Source organism: Eleutherodactylus coqui, chromosome 1 (genome assembly GCF_035609145.1).
Source record: "Eleutherodactylus coqui strain aEleCoq1 chromosome 1, aEleCoq1.hap1, whole genome shotgun sequence".
Classification (NCBI taxonomy): Eukaryota; Metazoa; Chordata; class Amphibia; order Anura; family Eleutherodactylidae; genus Eleutherodactylus; species Eleutherodactylus coqui.
In genome coordinates, this window is record NC_089837.1 from 237,220,511 (window position 1) to 237,240,862 (window position 20,352).

General features: G+C 43.1%; 1 protein-coding gene across 1 annotated transcript in view; it reads left to right on the top strand.

Moving 5' to 3' along the window:
* CDC40 (cell division cycle 40) overlaps positions 1–14,091 on the top strand; it is a 48,200-nt gene extending 34,109 nt beyond the window's left edge. The window contains exons 10-15 of the mRNA XM_066606937.1: positions 776–877; positions 4,968–5,083; positions 9,326–9,459; positions 10,483–10,559; positions 11,978–12,122; positions 13,484–14,091. Of these exons, the coding sequence (XP_066463034.1) occupies positions 776–877; positions 4,968–5,083; positions 9,326–9,459; positions 10,483–10,559; positions 11,978–12,122; positions 13,484–13,661 (752 nt within the window). The 3' untranslated portion in view covers positions 13,662–14,091. The remainder of the gene's footprint in view (positions 1–775; positions 878–4,967; positions 5,084–9,325; positions 9,460–10,482; positions 10,560–11,977; positions 12,123–13,483) is intronic.
* Positions 14,092–20,352: the final 6,261 nt, after the last annotated feature.

A 20,352-nucleotide genomic window follows, 5' to 3' on the forward strand; every position in this document is an offset into this window, starting at 1 on the left:
CTAGTTAGAGACGGTACAACAGGGTACTAGAACCTCCATGCCGCCCGTATATCATATTGCATTCAAGCTAGAGGTCGTACAACAGGGTACTAGAGCCTCCCTTCGAGGGGTCAGTTTTCTACAAATCATCCTTTTGCTCTGATATTGTAATCACTTACTTATATCAACATTACAATCACACAGAAAGTCTCATTCCATTCTGACCACTCCTTCTAGGGGAGGGATTTTATTTTTTTGACTAAGTGTATTTCTGCTCTTCTAGACAAAGCATCTAGTTTTATTTGGACTATTTGCAAGTATAAGATTTATTGCAGTTTTTTCTAGCCTTTATTACCATGAAGGTGCTCGGCATAAATGAGTTCTTGGCTTTTATGTCTAATGTGTTCACTATGTAAAGATTTATGGAAAGACCAATAGCAGATTGCTGTATAGTCCATAACTAGGATGGGCCAGTATACCTTAAAGGGATTCTGTCACCAGGTTCATGAAGTTTGACTTGAGTGGACCATGCTGGCCTCTCCCCACCCTCAGCATGCAGAGTTGGAGCTCTCGCCCTACACACAGCTCTGTATGACGTGGGCGGGGAGAAGCCGGTGTGGCAGCTTCCATGACTTGCAGATCGGCTCGGAGTCAAACTTCATGAACCTGGTGACAGAATTCTTTTAACTTGCTGTCATTTTTGAAAGGTAATTAGGTCTGTTAACAGTTGGTAGGTCAGTGTATTCATCTACTGCTGTGGAACTATATAAATACTATTGTTTTTCTTGTTGTTCAGGCCATAGTAAAGCTGTTCGTGATATTTGTTTCAACAATGCTGGCACCCAATTCCTAAGTGCAGCATATGACCGCTATCTCAAGCTATGGGACTCTGAAACAGGTAATGGCTTAAAAAGGGATTCCTAAAATATTTATCTACCCACAGGATAGGTGATACCTCTGATCCGTGGGGGTCTTGCTGTGGAAATTCTCTTCAATCCCTAGAATGGTTGTCCTGTGTTTCACTTTTCTCATCCCTGCAGAATTGCTTCTCCTACCCATAGTGATGTTAGAATGATTTGAGCTGTGGCCACACATGTGCGGCTGCTAATCCATGCATTTCAAAGGTGCTAATGGAAGTAGCCGAGTGCTTGTACGGTCTGTGGTAGTCCCATTGAAAATGAATGTATTGTCACTTGCATGCGCGGCCACAGCTTCATTCAATCTCCTCCTCACTGCAGGGACAGAGGAAATGGAACACAAGTGGGTAAAAGTTAACCTTGGTACAACCCCTTTTTAAGGCTCCATTTTAATAACTGGAAATGCTGTCATACGATGTGTCTTTAATTCTAAAATGAGCACAAAAAGAGTGAGAGTGCCTTGCCTATACCTATAGGGCACCTTAATGATGAGGCCTGCTTCACAGTTTGAGAAGCACAACACTAGAATATCTATGGGGCGCTAAGGGAGATTTTCCTCCAAATGTAGCAGACGTTTGTTTCATATTTATGTAACAGGGCCACCCATTCACTTTGTATTGTAGCAATAATGTGTTCATCAAGGCTTGTGCAGAGCATTTAAACTGAAAGACTTGCCGCCAGCTTACGGGCTTCTTGTCCGCTTCTTGCTCAGCGCTTCACTTCCTATGGGATCGCTTCTTCACCAAAATTATGCAAGATGGTTTTGAAACAAAATCTCCTCGCATCCGAAGGGAATTCGCATAATGGCGAGCACAAAATCAGGCTGTGATTCACGGCTGAATTTCTAGCTCGCCCATGTGAAATTAGCCTTAAAGTGGTTCTCCGGTACTCAGTATTACCCCCTGGGGTTAAAACTCTCTGTGGTCCTACAGATTCCTGTGACATATGTCACAGAAAATCAGGTGACTGCTGCAGCCAATGAAAGACTGCAGCTTCACCGCTGGTATCTGTGCTTACATTCTGAGCGCCATGTCAGTTCAAGAATGTAACGCTAGAGCCCCTTATTTGCTGCCGTGGTCATGTGATTTCCTGTCACAACAAAGTCCAGGGCTGTAGTGAGCTACAGTGCTGAATCCTGGCTCTGCGGAGGGATAAGTAAAGAAGTATCTCTGATCTCCCGACCTCCAGTTGTCAGGCACAGCTATCAGATCCACACAGGCTTGTGCAAGGCCTACTCTCAGTGAGCTGGCAGCGCTTCACCCCTGACTCCAGCCTACCACTAGTAGGTAGAATTCCCCACTCCCCCCAATCCATATGTCATGGAAGGCCTCATTTCACCACCAGCTGCCTCAGTTCCTTCATCCACCTCTCAGGGTGAACCTGAGCTACAGGAAGGAAGCTACAGCATGTCAGAACCTAAAAGCATTTTCTGGAGGCCTTCCCTCTTATGGGTTCCCCATTGTCCTGACCACCTCACAGGAACCTGCCTCGGAGTGCTCTTCACCCTTAGATGATCAGCACTCCCAAGGCAAACTGTCCCACTCGAAGTCCTATTCAAAGTCTGATCCAGCCTGGAACAAGAATATAAGGTGCAAAGGATCTGGGAATGTTTAGCTTGCAAAAAAGGCCAAGAGGAGACTTAATAGCTGTCTACAAATATCTGAAGGGCTGTCACAGTGCAGAGGGATCAGCCCTATTCTCATTTACGCAAAGAAAGACTAGAAGCAATAGGATGAAACTGTAATGGAGGAGACACAAATTAGATATTAAAAAATCTTTCATTGATCACCCTCACTGTCAGAGTGGAACAGGTTACCACGGGAGGTGGTGAGTTCTCCTTCAATGGAAGTGTTCAAACAAAGGCTGGACAAATATCTGTCTGGGATTAGTAAATCCTACATTGAGCAGGGGGTTGGACTAGATGACCTTGGAGGTCCCTTCCAACTCTACAATTCTATGATAGCCTTATCAGCGCTGTCTGGAACACCCTCCAGGCCATTGACACGGACGTGGCTACTATGCAAGAGGATGTCTCCTTCAGCCATTCAGGACTTTTCCCAAGACGTTCATAACCATCCTGAGTTCAGTTAATTCTTGTCTAGGAAACTGAAACTTCCCCCAGACAAACCTTTTTCCAAGGTTAAGACATCTCCTATCAGTTTGCAGTGAAGTGAGTTTCTTTCTCGACTGTGGATTCCCTATTGTCCCTCCTTTCCAGTCAGCAACTTTACCACTGGCAGCTGCCCTTAAAAATCCCACAAATAGTCACATCAAAGCTTTGGCTAAAACTGCATTTGAGACTGCAGGTTCAGCTTTGGCCACCTTTTGGAAATTTTGGATATCGATCTTGTGACCATTTGCCTTAACTTCGTATTCAGAGTCCATTACCCTCTCGCACATGCAACAAACACTCTAGTAATTCTGTGGCGCCTCTTTTCTACCTCCTTCTCCGGCTGGAGAAACTCAACATTAAGATGCAAGGAGTTTGCCATCCTTGTGACTCCTGACTGGCCCAGACATTCCAGGTACTTGATTGTTGCCAATCTTGTTGCAAACTGTTTGTGGCCTCTTCCAGATGGTCAGGATCTTTTTTTTTTTTTTTGTTCTCTTTTTTTCCCCCTCAGAGCAGTCTTCATCTGAATTTATAGTCTCTCAATTTTACAGGGTAGCTGTTGAAGCCACTGTCTTACGGTTTCTTGGAGGAGACAAGATCCAAGCTAGGCAGCCGTCGTCTTTCTGAATTTGCCACAGGACCTGGAAGGCTTATTTTTGGTGGTATGCGGAGAAGCATTTCTCCCAGGGTCTTCTCCCATGTATTAGTCTTTTTTTTTTTTTTTCCAGTCTGGTTTGGATGCAGGATTGGCCCTTAGCTCTCTCATAGGTCAGGTCTTGGGCTTTTCCTTTCCACACACCTTTTAGCATCCAAGTCCCATGTCTAAACTTTCCTCCAGGGTGTAGTACACACAGCCTCCCCTTGCCTGCCAGGGGACCATAACCTGGTGTGGATGCTCTGGAGTCCTCTTCTTTCAGCCACTGAAGGATGTGTCCTTTCATTTCGCTTCCTGGAAGGTGGCCTTTTTGGTCGCAGTGACTCCATATGGAGAGTCTCAGCAATGGCTGCTCTCTTGGCATGACCTGTTCTTGATTCTTCAAGTTAATCCTGCAGCTGATCCCTTCTTTTCTTTTGAAGGTGGTTTCCAAGTTCCACCTGAAAAAGGAGTTTGGGTTGCTTTCTTTGTCGTCCTTAATCAAGGGAGACGGCACTCCACAAATTTGAGTTGGCAAGTGCCTTTCGCCCATTTGCCACTTCATCTTTCAAGCTCTCAGACTTGCTTCATCATCCTAGATAACCGCTCCAGGGAAATGCCTGCCCCTTGGCGACTCTCTTGGTAGATCTGTTCAACCATTCTGGTGAGGTATAGTGGGAAGGGACAGGATCGCCTTTTAGGATCATGACACACTACCCACTCAGTGCTTCCCTGGAAGTGCGCGTTCGGGCTTCAGTCCTGTCGCTCTGCAAGGCCACGACGTGGTCATCTGCACCTTTTTACAGGGTGCACGCGTTCGCATACGGTGACATGCAGGTTTTGCCTGTTAAGTGCTATAGGCTGGTGATTTGCACCTGAGGTTCGTTCTGATTCTCACCCTAGGGACTGCTTTTGGACATCCCATGATTCCTGTGTCCACCAATGAAACGACCAAGAAAAGAGCATTTTTGTACTTCTCCATAGTTCCTGAGTCCCCTAATGAAGGCTACAAAAAAAAGAGATTTTATGTTTAAAAAAAGTATTTTTGTATTTTTTTTCCCTTCTGATGAGCTTCCAAATGCAAACACAATTTACATGCTCATCAGATTCAGGGAAGAATCTATGACCAATACATTTCATGATATTGAAAGCACTGTCTTGGTATATTCCATAAAAATCATAGCAAGTTTTACATGTTTTTTTAATTGTTAATGTTTTACGTAAGCTGCAGATTAGCAGAAGTGTGATATTTTGTTGTGAAACATGCTTTCTTTAACCTGTAAATTTGACAAATATGTTAATTTATGAGATTTTTATTAATTAGGTCAATGCATATCCAGGTTTACAAACAGAAAGGTGCCATATTGTGTGAAGTTCAATCCTGATGAAGATAAGCAGAATCTGTTTGTGGCAGGAATGTCTGATAAAAAAATTGTACAGGTGAGTCACGCTGTATTTCACATGGCATCTACTGTTGTGGGCTGTATTATTCTGCAGATGTTTTCGTTTTCTGAAGCGGTTCATAGGACAAATATCTCGCAGATTAGAGTCTGCATCACTCTAAGTATCTTGACAAAATGTTATTGTGGCTTGTTTACCACCTTTTTTTTCCCTTCTATTACTGATACTCAAGGTTACTCCAATAAAAGCCTATAGGCTAGTATGTTAGCTATTCAGAAAATGTTGCAGGTCATGTAAAGATCTGGTTTGCAGTGTTATTTCACAATGTAAACCCAGCCAGGCTCAGTTGAAGAGCTGCTTCTGAGTTATTGAGCACATTGAGAACCTGTCACTTAGTGCTGCCCCCTGAGAGTAGCATGCTTCAATGATGAAACCTACATCTTATCTGTTGCAGCCCACTGTGAGGTTGGAGTTTGGCACATTCATGCTGTGGCCTCCCCATCCTCATGCTGCTGATTGATAGATTTCCCCTCTGCATGGTAACAGGCTGCAAGCTATCAATTAGCAGCAGGGGCAGTTTGCAGCATATGAATATACAGGACTCCACAAGACTTGTAACATTTTTATTTCTACATAACAAAAAATTATATGTAAAAAGTTGACCAACTCACCATTTCAATTTTCTTTTTTTTTTTTTTTTTAAATCGAGTAACTTTTTAAAAACTTTTTGCAGTTTAACCCTTTGAGGACCATGGGACATATTAGTCCCCTAGTTTTAAACTGCCCACAAATTAGATTTGAATTATTAACTGTCCTGAAAAGGGTAATAGCATACTCTCGTACCTGCCCTACGCCAAGAAAGTGCACCTTAGATCTCCTCAACTAAATATAATATAATAAATACAGGAGTGTCAATCTTATAAGTACATTTCAGATACAACTTAAGAGGTCCTGACACTAATACAGAAGTACTCCAATTTTAGTTAAGTGAAATAGAAATGGTCCAATAGAATGAAGACACATTGGTGTGTGATATACACTCTGGAGCACGTAGGTATATGACAATCTGTGTGCCTCACTAAATAACGGCTTCGGGACTTTTTCCAGAATTTTCTGCCACTGCCTCTCTTCAATTGGTCTACTTTGCCTTTAAGGTCAACGGTAAAAGCTCATGCATTTTGAAGAGAAAGTACTTGTACAATTTGGAAATAAGGCCCACAGAACACTCAACGCTACTGAGCAACGTTGTGCTTTCCGTTAGAGAGTAAACGATCTCTCTTGTGTTCACTCTTTAGCAAGAGCAAGCTGTAACTGTAAAATTCAGTCCATGACAGGTCATATTGTAAGCAGAAATCGAAAAAACTGTTCCCTCCCTTGAATAGTATGTGGAAACCGACATATCCCTTTGATATTCCAATGTTTAGAACGTTCTTGAATAGATAGCCCCTGCAACCGTGGTGTTTCCCATATAGGGGTAAACGGAGTACATTCAGAACAGAGCAAGCCTTCCTCCAAGTTTTATGCATCAGGTGTGGCTGTTTTTGGGAGTGGATCTTAAACTTATGTACTTCAAGACCGATATCGGTCATTAAATAGTGACAGAGCAGTTCCCGAATCCTGTTCGTTCCCTGTAGTTCCCATCCCCTAAAATAGACCACAAGACCAATTGCAATTTAATAAGCACCATTCCACCCCACCTCATCAACTCCTTAAACGGATAACTTTATGGCAAAAATGTTGGAGTATCCAAACCAGGGAGTTAAGAATTTAAAGGCAATTTAAGGCATCAGATCATTATTATAAGATTGACCCTCCTCACTACTGACAGCGGTAATCTCAACCAAGCCACTTCCGAGTAGATTTTTTTTTTTTAAAAAAGTCAGAACCGACAAATGTAGGTTTAGACACTCAAATTCCGATAAAACCATAGATACATAAATTCCCAGATATTTTTTACTTCAAGATCTTCTGCTGCAGTGTAAGAAACTTAAGTATTTATCCCTGGATCATCCAACAGCAGCTCTGATTTACTCCAGTTAATAGTTAAGCCAGAGTATTGGCTAAATTCCTCAATAGTTGACATGACAGCCTGGAGAGACTCCCGACAGCTGCCAGAAAAGGCAGCATGTTGTCTGCAGAGAGGATGATCCTTTTCCTCCAAGTCACCACAGTAAAAACCATGAATTTCCACATGTGCCCAAATACGCACTGCAAGTTGATTGATTGCTATTGCAAATAATAGAGGAGATAGCAGATACTCTTGTCAAGTACCCCTACGCAAATCAAACAACCCAGAGATTGTGTCATTCACTCGGATTTTTGTCTGTGGCGCCTCATATTATTTAACGTAAACTATAAAATTGCTACAAATTGCATATTAACAAGGATCACCCACAAGAATACCCATTCCACACTGCCTAAGGTCTTGGCCGTATCCAGTGAACAAACCATTCGCTGTCCAGGGTTATCCACCAGAAACTATAATAAATAGTCTGCGCGAGTTAATTGCGGTAGATTTAGCCAGCTCTGCCCCTGTTGACCTAATCGCTCCACCCTCTGGTGACATCATCGAAGGTCCTACAACATATATGAAATGCGGATAGAGATGAGCGAACGTACTCGGTAAGGGCGATTTCGCAATCGAGCACTGCGATTTTCGAGTACTTCACTACTCGGGTGAAAAGTACTCGGGTGCGCTGTGGGGCGGGGGGTTGCAGAGGGGAGTGGGGGGTAGCAGCGGGGAACAGGGGGGAGCCCTCTCTCTCTCCCTCCCCCCCCCCCCCCCCCCCACTCCCCTCTGCAACCCCCTGCTCACCCACAGCGCACCCGAGTACTTTTCACTCGAGTAGTGAAGTACTCGAAAATCATGGTGCTCGATTGCGAAATCGCCCTTACCAAGTACGTTCGCTCATCTCTAAATGCGGAGCCTGACTGACAGAACAACAACAAAGTTAGGGCTCTTGAAAAGGGGAGGACAAAAATAGCAAAATGAGAATACAGTGGTACCTCGGCTTGCAAGCAGCCTCGTAAACTGAGTTTTTGCTCTTAAATCTGAACAAAAATTCAGGGAAAGAGGTTACCGCAATTCAAGAAGCTCGCAAGCTCCGGCTCGAGGGGAGGATCTGATACTCGTCCACCGCCGGTGTTCCGGTCCTCGCGATAGTCTGCGTTGCTGCTGCAGGCTGCCATGTCCTCCTTCACGCCGACAGAGCATTTCTCCCTGGAAGTGGGGCTTGAATACCCTGCTTCCAGCAATCTAATGCTCTGGTTGGTTAATCCAGTGCTGCATCAGCCAATGGGAGCATTAGCTTGCTGGAGGTGGGGTATTCAAGTCCTGCTTCCAGGAAGAAATGCTCTGTCGGCACAGCAGAGGATACGAAGACCATCACGAGGACTGAAATGCCGGTGGAACGTGAGTATTGATGTTTTACATGTAGTGTAATGTAGTTAGGGCTTATTTTTGGGGACGTCCTGAACGCATTAATGGCACTTCAATTCATTTCAATGGGTTACATTGATTTGAGATACAAATATTGTGGCTTAAGAACTCCATCACAGAACGTATTAAACTCTTAAGCCAAAGCTGTTATTATCTCAGACACAATTTAGCAGCCTTGACAGAAGACACCGACCTGCCCCCACCACAAGGATCTGGTGGGCTGAAAGACCTGTGGTGACGTCACTGTTTGGGAAGGAGCCATCGTGCAGTTTCGTAGAAAGTACTGTATGTGGGTTCTTATGCTCCGCCCCCTGGTGACGTCATTGTAAGTTCTACGGGATATATCAAATACAGAGCCTAACTGACAGAAGAACACCAGAGTTAGGGCTCTTAAAAAGTAGAGAAGAAAAATAACTAAATGAGAATACAACTAAGCCATTATCTCAGACACAACTTGGCAGTCCTACCAGAAGACACTGACCTAATACCACCACAGAGATCCGGTCAGCTAAAGGACCTGTGGTGACGTCACTATTGTGTGAGGGGCCAAGCTGTGTTTGTCTTGTGTGGGGATCATAATGGATGTAGTAGAGCTGTGTGGGGTCAGGATGCATGTAGTAGAGATGTGTGGGGATCCTAATGGATTGATGTACATGTAACACAGCTGTGTGGTGCATTGCGCCACCAGAAACACTGGTACTAGAATTTCTTAATTTCTAGTTATGATTTATAACTGCTGGACTATTTCTGGTTTTTGTTTTTGCCTGACTAACTTTTCAGTTTGGGCAGTTTTTATAACTTTTTTTTTTTTTTTTCTTTTTATATATCATTCAAACTTTCAGTGGGATATTCGAAGTGGGGAAATTGTTCAAGAGTACGACCGGCACCTGGGAGCTGTCAACACCATTACTTTTGTGGATGAGAACAGGCGTTTTGTTAGTACCTCTGACGATAAGAGCTTGAGAGTCTGGGAGTGGTATGTTCCGTGTTTGTTCACTCTACTGCAATTATGGAAGTGTAAATATAAAATCGGTGCATTTGCAGACATGAAGATTTCTTGAGGACCTGAAAAGCCTCTTCATCAACCTCTTTCCCATTTAAACATATGCTTTACACTTCCAGATGGTATAGATTTTAAATTCCACAAAGTTTTGTCCATATTTGTCTTCATTAATTACAGATGCAAATATATGCAGTACCGGAATGTGAACAGCTTGAGCCCTTTTTAACAAATACTATTTAATATAGTCATTTGAATTTGGCCTAAGATGAGCGAGTTTGCTGGAAGGAAATACCTTAGGCCTATCATTTGTGCGTGGCTAGAAGTTTGAGAACTGTGTGTGTATATGTGGGGGGGAAGAGGGGAGGACTTATTGATTTGCTCCAGTATTTTGGCATAGAAAATTGCAAATTATGGTGCACACTTTCCTGCCGCTATAATTTGAGACTCTTATCCTCTCACCACCTTTGGTTGGAATTGTAACTAACACTACTTATCACACTCCTTTCTCCCCGTTTCAGATGCTGATCCGCTTCTTCCTAGGCCTCTCTTCTTTCTTCCAACATGACTGCTGTCACTACTCTATGCACACACTGCATGCTGCTTTCTGATTGGCCAGCACTGCTCATATTATCCCTGCCACCCAAGCAGAGCAGAATGTAATGCCTTATACTGTCCAATACAACAATAGTCCTCAGTCTCCATTGGGTAGTGTAAGAATGGCCCTGGCCATCTTGGAGGAATGAAGAGGGATCCTAGGAACAAGCAGATCGTCAGGAGAACGAGAGAAGTGAGTAATTTAACAAATACCCCCCTTACCTTTTTGCCCCCTGGAAAAATTTGGTGCAGGGACCTGAGTCTTACTTTAATCTTTTAAAATATGATGCATATTTAAATGGTAAGGAGAATTTTGAGGAATAACCTTTAAATAATTTTGTCCCAGTTTAACAATGCAGCACCTGTTACAGTTCAGGTTTTGTTACCGTTTTTCTCCTCCAGGGACATCCCTGTGGATTTTAAATACATAGCAGAGCCAAGTATGCACTCCATGCCTGCTGTTACCTTGTCACCTAATGGTAAGTAGAATTCCTTCAATGCTACCTGTATTTATAGAAGTGTATTTAACAGCATTAGATGCATTGTAATTGGAATCACATTAGCAGATTGGTATGTAACAGACTTGAACGGTCACATGGTAGTACAATAAAGGCCCATTAACACTGGACGAATGTCGGGCAAACTATGCTGGACACTCTTCCCCGCATATACTCCCTTCCGTGCTACTGCACAAGAGCGAGTATTGTTGGATCGCTCACAGAGCGGCCAGCAGGGAGGTGGGGCAGCTGGAGAAGAGTTCTCTCCCCACCCTCCCCATTCACTGTAAGCAGCGGCTATTCAGTACTGAACAGATGCTGTTTACACAGATCTATCATTATTTAGGGCCTTAACATACTGCATTTGGTGCTTTAACAAGCAATCTGCCACGTATTTTCCTGTGCGTCACTGTCTGATAATGTGGTTAGATGATCATAAGGGTACAATCACGTGGGTCACATTTGCTGTTGATTTTCTGCAGAGGAAAAATGTGCAAATTGACTTCAATGAAAGCCGGCCATGCGTAACCCGCACAAAATCGCAGCATGCTACAATTTATTCTTCAAGTGTAAAATCACATTTGATTTCCGCTCGTGGAGATGAAATTGCGTTTTGCCATTGAATACTATGGGCTGTATTTGCTGAGGTGTCTGGAGGCCGATGCCCACTGCCGCAGTCTCCGCAATGCAAATACGCCCGTGTGCAGGAGGCCTAAAAGACGTTCTTCCAGAAAGTAGCAGAAAGACAATATTCAGCACAAGCAGCAGTCTATGAATTCACTACTATTTAGTTTCTTGCATTTAGAGATGAGCGAGTAGTGCCTTATGCAAGTACCTGCCCGCTCCTCTCAGAGAGCGGTGAGGGAGCAGGGGGAAGAGAGAGAGATCCCCCACGTTCCTCCCCGCCGGCACCTGAATCTTTAGAGACGAGCGGGCAGGTACTCCCATAAGGCACTACTCGCTCGATTAGTTTGCCTTAGCAAGTACGCTCGCTCATCTCTACTTGTAAATTGTTGTATTCTGATATTTGCTTGCATATATTGAGCTACTTAAAGGGGGCACTCCAATCATGCCTTTCATGGCCAAGATGGCTAACCCAGCCAGTGTGTTCCGACCACCTATCTGAAAGAGCTGAGCACTTCCATAGCGCTCATGGATGTGAATGGGAGCTAAAACACCATGGCACAATGTAGTGTGTTGTGCTACTCGGTTTCCATAGCTCACATTCACTTCAATGATAGCAGAGTCTATGGAAAGTTTAGCAATTACTGCAGGGCTGTTTCTGAGGCTAGGTGGCCGGTATCCATGGCAGCGGGTTCCCAACTCTGCTGGAATACCCCTTTTAAGCTATTGCAATTCAGTGATATATTTGGATTAATTGTCGTTTTATTAATTCACAGGTAAATGGTTAGCTTGTCAGTCTATGGATAACCAGATCCTTATTTTTGGAGCACAAAATAGATTCCGATTAAATAAAAAGAAAATGTTTAAAGGCCATATGGTGGCAGGCTATGCTTGTCAAGTTGACTTTTCACCAGATATGAGGTAAGGGTGAAGGAGAACATGAGCAAAGATTATGGATGAAAGAATCGTCGTGGATCATGGATTATTAATGCTGCTTTACCTCAAGTTACAGTGGGCTCAGGATGCAATGTTTTCAGTATACAATATCCATGCCTTGGCCATGGTAACTTGAGACTGAACTCTGCATACAATGCCACAGAGTCCACATCTGCTATACTTGCACTCCTTCCTTTTCCCCTGCTGTGCTCTCACAAACCTGTTCACTGCATAGGACTAGGCACACATACATAATTGAGAAGACTCCAGTAGATTGCTAGTTTGCAGTACGCACATCAAGGAGCATGGAAGGGAGTGTAAGTATTTAAATGACACTTTTGAACTTGGCGTCCCTTCTGTTTTGCCATCTTTCTTTGTTATGGGGTTCATCAAAACAATACAACTTTTCTACAATAGAATTTTCTTGAGCAGTTCTATGCCTTAGAATTAGTATTGTGTAAAACCAATTCACAATGTGGAGCAGGGCTCCAAACATAGTATTATTTATTTAAATGTTCCGAAAAATATAAAATTCTATACAATGCACTTCCTGAAACTTGAGCGTCCTTTCTCAAGTAAATCTCCTTCACAACTCTTATATAATACCAGGAGTGCCCTGCCCCCTTCGTGTCATATTCACCAGACAGGGCAGGATCAGCAAAGTTTGTATCATAACCTCAAAAAGTTGCAATTCTCATGTTCCAGAGAGCACATTACACACAAAGTTGAACTGTGTTTTTCGGAAGTTCACTTTTCAACCAACCGGATCTGAAAACGCAGTTCAGTATTTCACGCAGTGTGTAATGTGGTGGTCATTTCAGTAGGAGCGCTGGAGATTGTTGAGAATTTGTACTCTATTGAAATGAATGGAGTGGTGGTGAATGTGTGCGACCTCTGCTTCATTCAGGAGCCCCATTCTCGGGATCGGTAGGAGTCCCAACTGTCACACCTCCACCGATCATCATTAGGTTATACTTTGGATAGGAGATAACGTTATAAACTTGGCACAACCCCTTTAAAGAGGATCTGTTATGTCCTCGGGTCACCTGGCTCTATCATAGGTTCCCTGTATATTCGACTTCTAGTGTCTTCAGTTTGGACAGACACTACCACTTATAGTGGATGACGTCCTCCATTGACAGACACTTGGTGGTGAAGATCACCCACTCAACAGATTGATTGCCTTGGGTGCTGAATCTAATAGGAATCTGTACTGGGAGGGGAGTAGAAAGAAAGGCTGATGGTTAGCGGGGCTACAGCTGCTCCAAGGACATGACAGCATCTTTAATGATATCTGTTGTTTTCGATGCTACCACCACAATAACAATGTATTTTTCGTTGTACAGTTATGTGGTGTCTGGTGATGCTGATGGAAAGCTGAACATCTGGGACTGGAAGACTACCAAACTATACAGCAGATTGAAAGCCCATGACAAAGTATGTATAAGTGCAGTGTGGCATCCTCATGAAACCTCCAAAGTGATCACCTGTGGTTGGGACGGCCTCATCAAACTTTGGGACTGAAGATGGAGAGTCTATTCTCGATGAATATACTATGAATATATTTAAAGTACTTTGCATGGGTGTTCTAGAGACCTGGCTCATAGTAAGATTAAAGACAACCATTAAGGACAGTTCATTTTCAAGATCTACTTTACAGTGTTGAAGGTGTACATGGGCCGCCTTCTGTCATCCCCTCTGAAGACATCTGATCAGACTTTGTGTGTAAATTCTTTAGGAGAACGCTTGTCCCTGAGTGCTTCAGTGCCCTGATGGAAGTTGTGTACCCTTGTACTGTGTCCAGGTGGCAAAGTACTTTCACCAGCAGGTCTTGTGGTTTTTACATCTCTCTCCCTGTATGTGTGTATATGTAAGCTCAGACAAACCTATTATTAACGTGTACAGAAGTCTTTATTTTTAAGTGAAAAATAAAATTGTAAATTGGTCTTTTTTACATTGTGGCTTTATTGCAGTCTATTTTAACTTGGAATGTACAACTTTTTTTTTTTTTGCAGGACAAAGCGTTTTATCACTATGTTATAACTTGTGCTTTTCTACAGTGCCATTCATAAACACAAAAATAGCTATCTGGATTCTGCTGGTAATTCATTGATATGCTAGTAATATTTCCTGAAGGCAAGTATCTGAATATGGCTGGAATCATGCATGCAGTTTTTGTAGCAGTATCTGATGCAGTTTGGCTAAAAAAATTAGTAAAGCCAGGAGTGCATCCAAACGTAAGCAAACTCAAAAGCGTTAGGCTGGGTTCACACGAGGCAGATTCCCGGCGAAAATCTCGCGGTTTGGCCGCAACGAAAAACCGCAAGATTTCCGCTGGGAGAAGCGCTGCTTCAAAACCCGCGGCACATAGCCACGGGTTTTGAAGCAGCCTGGCTGCTCGCTCTTCCGCTGCGGCCGGCGCTCCCATAGAGGAGAGCGCAGCCACAGCAGAAAAAGAAAAAAAATGAACATACGGCCGGCGAATCCATGCCGCAGCGCCGGATTCTGCCGGATTTGCCGTCCCGTGTGGACGAGATTTCTCGTCCACATGGCTGGCTAATGCCGGGATAAGCGGCCGCTGGCGGATTTGCTGCGGCAAATCCGCCCCGTGTGAACCCAGACTTACAACTCTTCTGTATCCATTCCCATCTGTGGTTCAAAATATGCTGCAAAAATTGTCTCAAAACCTGCATGTGTGGTTCTAACTTGCGTTTGCTTAACCAGTCACCATATTAATGCAGATGTAGGGCTCATGCTCACAGCCGTATGCGTAAAATGCTGCAGGTTTCCATGTACACAGCTCATATGCTCTGCTGGCAGAGACTGTGTATGGCACTGTGCATGCCCCGAAATCGCAATTCACAGACCTGCGCAGTGTATTTATTAATTTATTTTAAATTCCCCGCTCTGAGCAGAGCAGGGATGCATATGGAAACACTACCCATACACCATGTATTGCATGTGGGCAGCGTATGGATGCACAGGCCTTGTATGGTATGATACACAGAGAAATAGAGCATGCTGCGATTTATTTTTCTAGCGTAACTGTGCACAGGAGTGCATGGAGCAATGAACGTCCATTGCATTTCATTGACTCCATTCACCACGTATCACGCATGTGTGCACCGCACATATAATGCGCAGTGGGAAACCGCGCGTGGGTATGAGTCCTTATCTAAAGTCTAATCTTGACACATGTTCTCTTTGATATACTTCAATTCCTCACAGTTTAGGTTGTGTTTGTCACTGAATAGGATATTCTGCCATCCTATAGGGATGAGTGTGTTGTATTTTGGCTTTTTTGCGCATGTAAAGATGCTGTGTTCACTTTGTATTCACACACACTGCAAGTAGATGCAGATTTCCCCCTTACTTCCTATGTGAATATCATGCATATTTTTTCGGCTCCCTTAAGCCTCCCTCACATAGGCATTTGCAGAAACGCAGCTTTTTCTGCAGATTCTGCCTGGTTATGCCAGTAGTATGGCTGCTGGCTAAAAAAAAAATCTATAATCACCTAGCAGGTGAAGCTGCTGTCCCCAGCGTAGCTGTCGGGAGATTTTGAAGCCAACTGAGCGACCGCCGGCTGACCCAATCAGAACCAGCACTGGATGCTTCAAATCACAGCCATTCAATGAATGAATGGCTGTGAGTGGCTCAGTCGGCTGTCAGCCATTTAGAGCAATCTCTCTCTGGAGGCAAGGATTTAGAATCTCTGTTGCCAGCGAAAGTTCCTCTGAAGGCTGAGAAGTCCCAAAAGCACCGTCGGGGACAGTGACATCTGCAAGGTAAGTGTTGATTTAAAAAAAAAGTGTTTTTTTTTTTTACTCAGACAGTGTAGCTAGGGCGTTTAGCGCTGCCAAAAGCAAGGTAAATTGTGCCACGTTTTTGGCAACACTGAAACCGCTGCCCATTCATTTTAACCCTTCCCAATCCAATTTGTATCCTGGTTTTCCTAGGGGGCTTACTCTTTTTTTGCTATTATACAACTGCGCTATCTGCTGGCTAAAGCCAGTACTGCATCAGGTGATACGTTGGATAGGCTCCGACAGCAGAGAGGCTGGCAATATATACAGTAAGAGAACCCCGACGGACGTCTTCCAACATCGGAGCTGTACAGCCTTAAATCATAATGTCTTCAGAGGTCAGACAGTGGATTGGAAACGGTTAATGGGCAACACAGGGCTGAAAACAGCCAAAAATAGAACATGCATCATTGTCAAAGCGCAGCGTTGAATACACTGCGTTTTTCAGCCTTGTGTGAGCAGCCCCATTAAAATGAATGGGAGCCTTGTACAGCGTTTAGCACTGTGGTGAAAAAGCAGCGCTGAACGCTGTAAAAAAAACGCCTGTGTGAGGGTGGCCTTAGGGTTGGATAGGTTATTTCGGGTCTGTAATACGGGCAAAAATAGGATATACTTGTTGGGGTTTTTTTCACACACATGAAAAATGCATGTTTGCATACCCCAGTGCAAGCCTATGCAAAATCTGCTCATGTGACTGATACATTGTAGCAAACAATCAGGACCTGAAGAAGTTTTATACTGCTTGAAGAAATCTCAGCTGTGGGGTAATGGGTTTTTAGTGGTTTCTGGTCCTTGTATGTAACCACGGTGTATACATTTTAACAATAGTAGGGAGCCAGACAAGCAGCAATTAGTACCTGAAAGATTGTCCCTTAGGAATCTCAGAATGGGTTCTAAAATATTTACTCTTCATACAGAATGAATTTTGACCTTAGGATATGTTACATGGTAGAGTTTATCTCTAAAAAACCATAGTAAAATTGTGCAGCTGGGCTGTGGATTTGGGCCATGACCGTGTAAATGAAAGGCCCACGAATTTAGCCTTTTTCATTGGACAAAATCAAAATACAGATTTCCCAACATGGAAACCACATTAAGTCACTTTTCTGCCTGCAGATTTGAAATCTGTGTTGTATAGACTACGGCATGGATTCCCATTTAAAGTAATGGGACACAGAATTGGTGCAGATTACACAGCAAATTTTTCGCTTTGTGAACACTGTCAAAGACTCTGCCAATCAAAAGCCTTTTCTACTGTGTTTCCCCGATAATAAGTCTTACTGCGGTTTTCAGGGAAGGCTTGAAATATAAGCCCTTCCCTGAAAATAAGCCCTAGTTAACCGACATAAAAAAAAACCAATACTCACCTGGTCCGCGGCATCCTGATGCCTCACAATGGTCTCCGGCGGCGCTGCCACAAGCTATAGTGTCCTCCACTCTGACATCTCAGCTTCTTTCTGGTGATGGGGCTTTGTATACCCCGCCTCCAGCAAAGTGAGTGCTGAGATTAGATCAAGCACCAGCCAATCACAGCCGTTGCTCGATCATTCACAGCCACTTGTGGAATTACATCACTAAATGGCTGTGATTTGGCTCATCCATCTCCTGATTCTCACAGGATTGAGCTACAGAAATAGGATAGTATATCGACAGCACAGTAGATTTTTATGGGGTCCTCCAGTTATATCTCTGATTTAATGCATGTTTCAATCGGATTCTGTATTATAGCATTCCTCCAACATATGGTAAAATCACAGGGTTCCTAGCGTGTTTGAGGCTAGAGCATTCATCTGATTTCTAAGCACAATGGATACCTGGCTTCTGTCCAGCCGTACAGTAAATACATCTATATAGAATCCTAGAATGGTAGAGCTGAAAGGGACCTCCAGGGTCATCGGGTCCAACCTCCTGCTCAGTGCAGGATCACTAAATCATCCCAGACAGATATTTGTCCAGCCTTTGAACACTACCATTGAGGGAGAACTCACCACCTCCCGTGGTAACCTGTTCCACTCATTGATCACCCTCATTGTCAAAGTTTTTTTTCTAATATTTAATTTGTGTCTCCTCCCTTTCAGTTTCATCCCATCACTTCTAGTCTTTCCTTGTACAAATGAGAATAGGGCTGATCCCTCTGCACTGTGACAGCCCTTCAGATATTTGTAGACAGCTATTAAGTCTCCGCTCAGCCTTCTTTTTTGCAAGCTAAACATTCCCAGATCCTTTAACTGCTCTTCATAGGGCATGATTTGCAGACTGCTCACCATCTTGGTAACTCTTCTCTGAACTTGCTCCAGTTTGTCGATTTCTTTTTTTGAAGTGGGGTGCCCAGAACTGGACATAGTATTCCAGATGAGGTCTGACCAAGGAAGAGTAGAGGGGGATAATTACCTCACATGATCTAGACTCTGTGCTTCCCTTAACCCCTTGAGTGGCATGCCTGGAAATTTTCCGGGACGAGCTCCAATGCCCATAGTGATAGCTGGGAAATCTTTCAGGCTATATGTTTCACTATGGGACCTGCAGAGCACAATACCATAAGCTGTGGCAGTGTGCTCTGCCTGCACAGTCCCTCATAGAACAGTGCAGGACTTTAAACAAAAAAGCAGGAAGATATTACCAATCGGTTGTCAACTTCCTGCTTCTATTTTTAAACTCCTGCACTGCTTTGTTTACAGGTTGCCATGGAGACCATCGGCTTGTGGCAGGGAGAGCTGGTGCTTGGCTGTCAGAAGATAGCCAGGCACCATCTCTTACACAGAGAATGGAGAAAACCTCCGATGCTGTGTTAACCCTTTACATGCCACGGTCTTAGGCCGCAGCATGTAAAGGGCTGAGAGAGGGAGGGGGCTCCCTCTGTCAGAGGATAGCTGGGCACCAGCTCTTACAAAGCAGAGAATGGAGAAAACCTCCGATCTCTGCTGTTTTAACCCTTTACATGCAGTGGTCTATGCGACTGCAGCATGTAAAGGGCTGACACCATCGGACCCCCGCAATGTGATCGGGGGGTCCTGATGGGCGTCTGTGGAAGTCTCCTAAAGGGACAAAAACTTTTTTTTAAAAAGTAAAAAAAAAAATAAAGTAAAAACTTTCTCCCTTTACTTTGTAAAAAATAAAAAATAAAATTATGCATGTGGTATCCCTGCGTGGTAATGACCCAGAGAAGGAAGTTAGTACATTATTTAGCTCCCCTTTTTTTCCCCTCTTTTTCGTTTTTTCCTCCCCCCTCTTTAAAAAACAAAAACATAACTCCTTTTACTTATTCATTGATGTCGCTGTATGAGGGCTTGTATTTTTCAATGTTGCTATTTAAAGTGGAGTAAAATGAAAAATGGTGACATTCCGCCATATTTCAGTGCATTTCGTTTATACAGCACACAAACTGCAACAAAAACGACATAATTCTATGGTCAGTGCGATTACTACGATACCAAACTTGTAAGTTTTTTTTGTTTGTGTTTTTTTTTTTTTTTTTTTTTTGCTGTAGTACTTGTATTTTTTTCAAAGACATTTAATTATTTTCTGCTGCATGTTCGCGCAATAACTTAATTTTTCTGTCAACATATTTGAGCAAGGGTTCATTTTTTACGGGATGTCTTGTATTTTCTGTTAGTACTAATCTGGAATACATACAACTTTTTATCACTTTTTATTGCATTTTTTTTTTCTGGGAGACAGGGTGACAGTGCATTTCTGGCGTTCTTTATTTTTTTTTCGGACTACATTCACTATGTAGGGTACATATTGCACTACTTTGATAGATCAAATTTTTACGGATCCGGTGATACCAAAAATGTATTTTTCTTAGAATTTTGATTTTATTATAGATATAGCAAAAGGAGGGTCATTTAAACTTTCATTACTTTTTTTTTTTTTTAAACTGTGAAAGTTGCGAAAAAGAAAACTATTACAATTTGGTATTGGCATAATTGTACCGGCCTGTAGAATTACTTTAATACATTATTTATACTGCTCAGAGAATGCAGTAAAAAATAAACATGCCAGAATTAGATTTTGTTGTTCTTTCCTCTAGAAAAAATTTAATAAAATGCGATCAAATTTTTTTATGTTCCTAAAAATTGGATAACTAAAGACTAGACTTCATCCCGCAAAAAACAAGGCCTTGTAGAGCTGTGGCAATGGAAAAGAAAATTAATATGGCTCTTGGAATGTGGCGACACAAGAGAAAAACTTTAAGAGGAAAAAAATGTTTTATATGTACAAAAATAGCAAAACATAAAACAACTGTATAAACTTGGTATCACTGGAACCGTGCTGACTCAGAATAACGTTATCACTAGAGATGAGCGAGCGTACTCGGAAAAGCACTACTCGCTCGAGTAATTTGCTTTATCCGAGTATCGCTGTGCTCGGGTCTGAAGATTCGGGTGCCGCTGCGGCTGACAGGT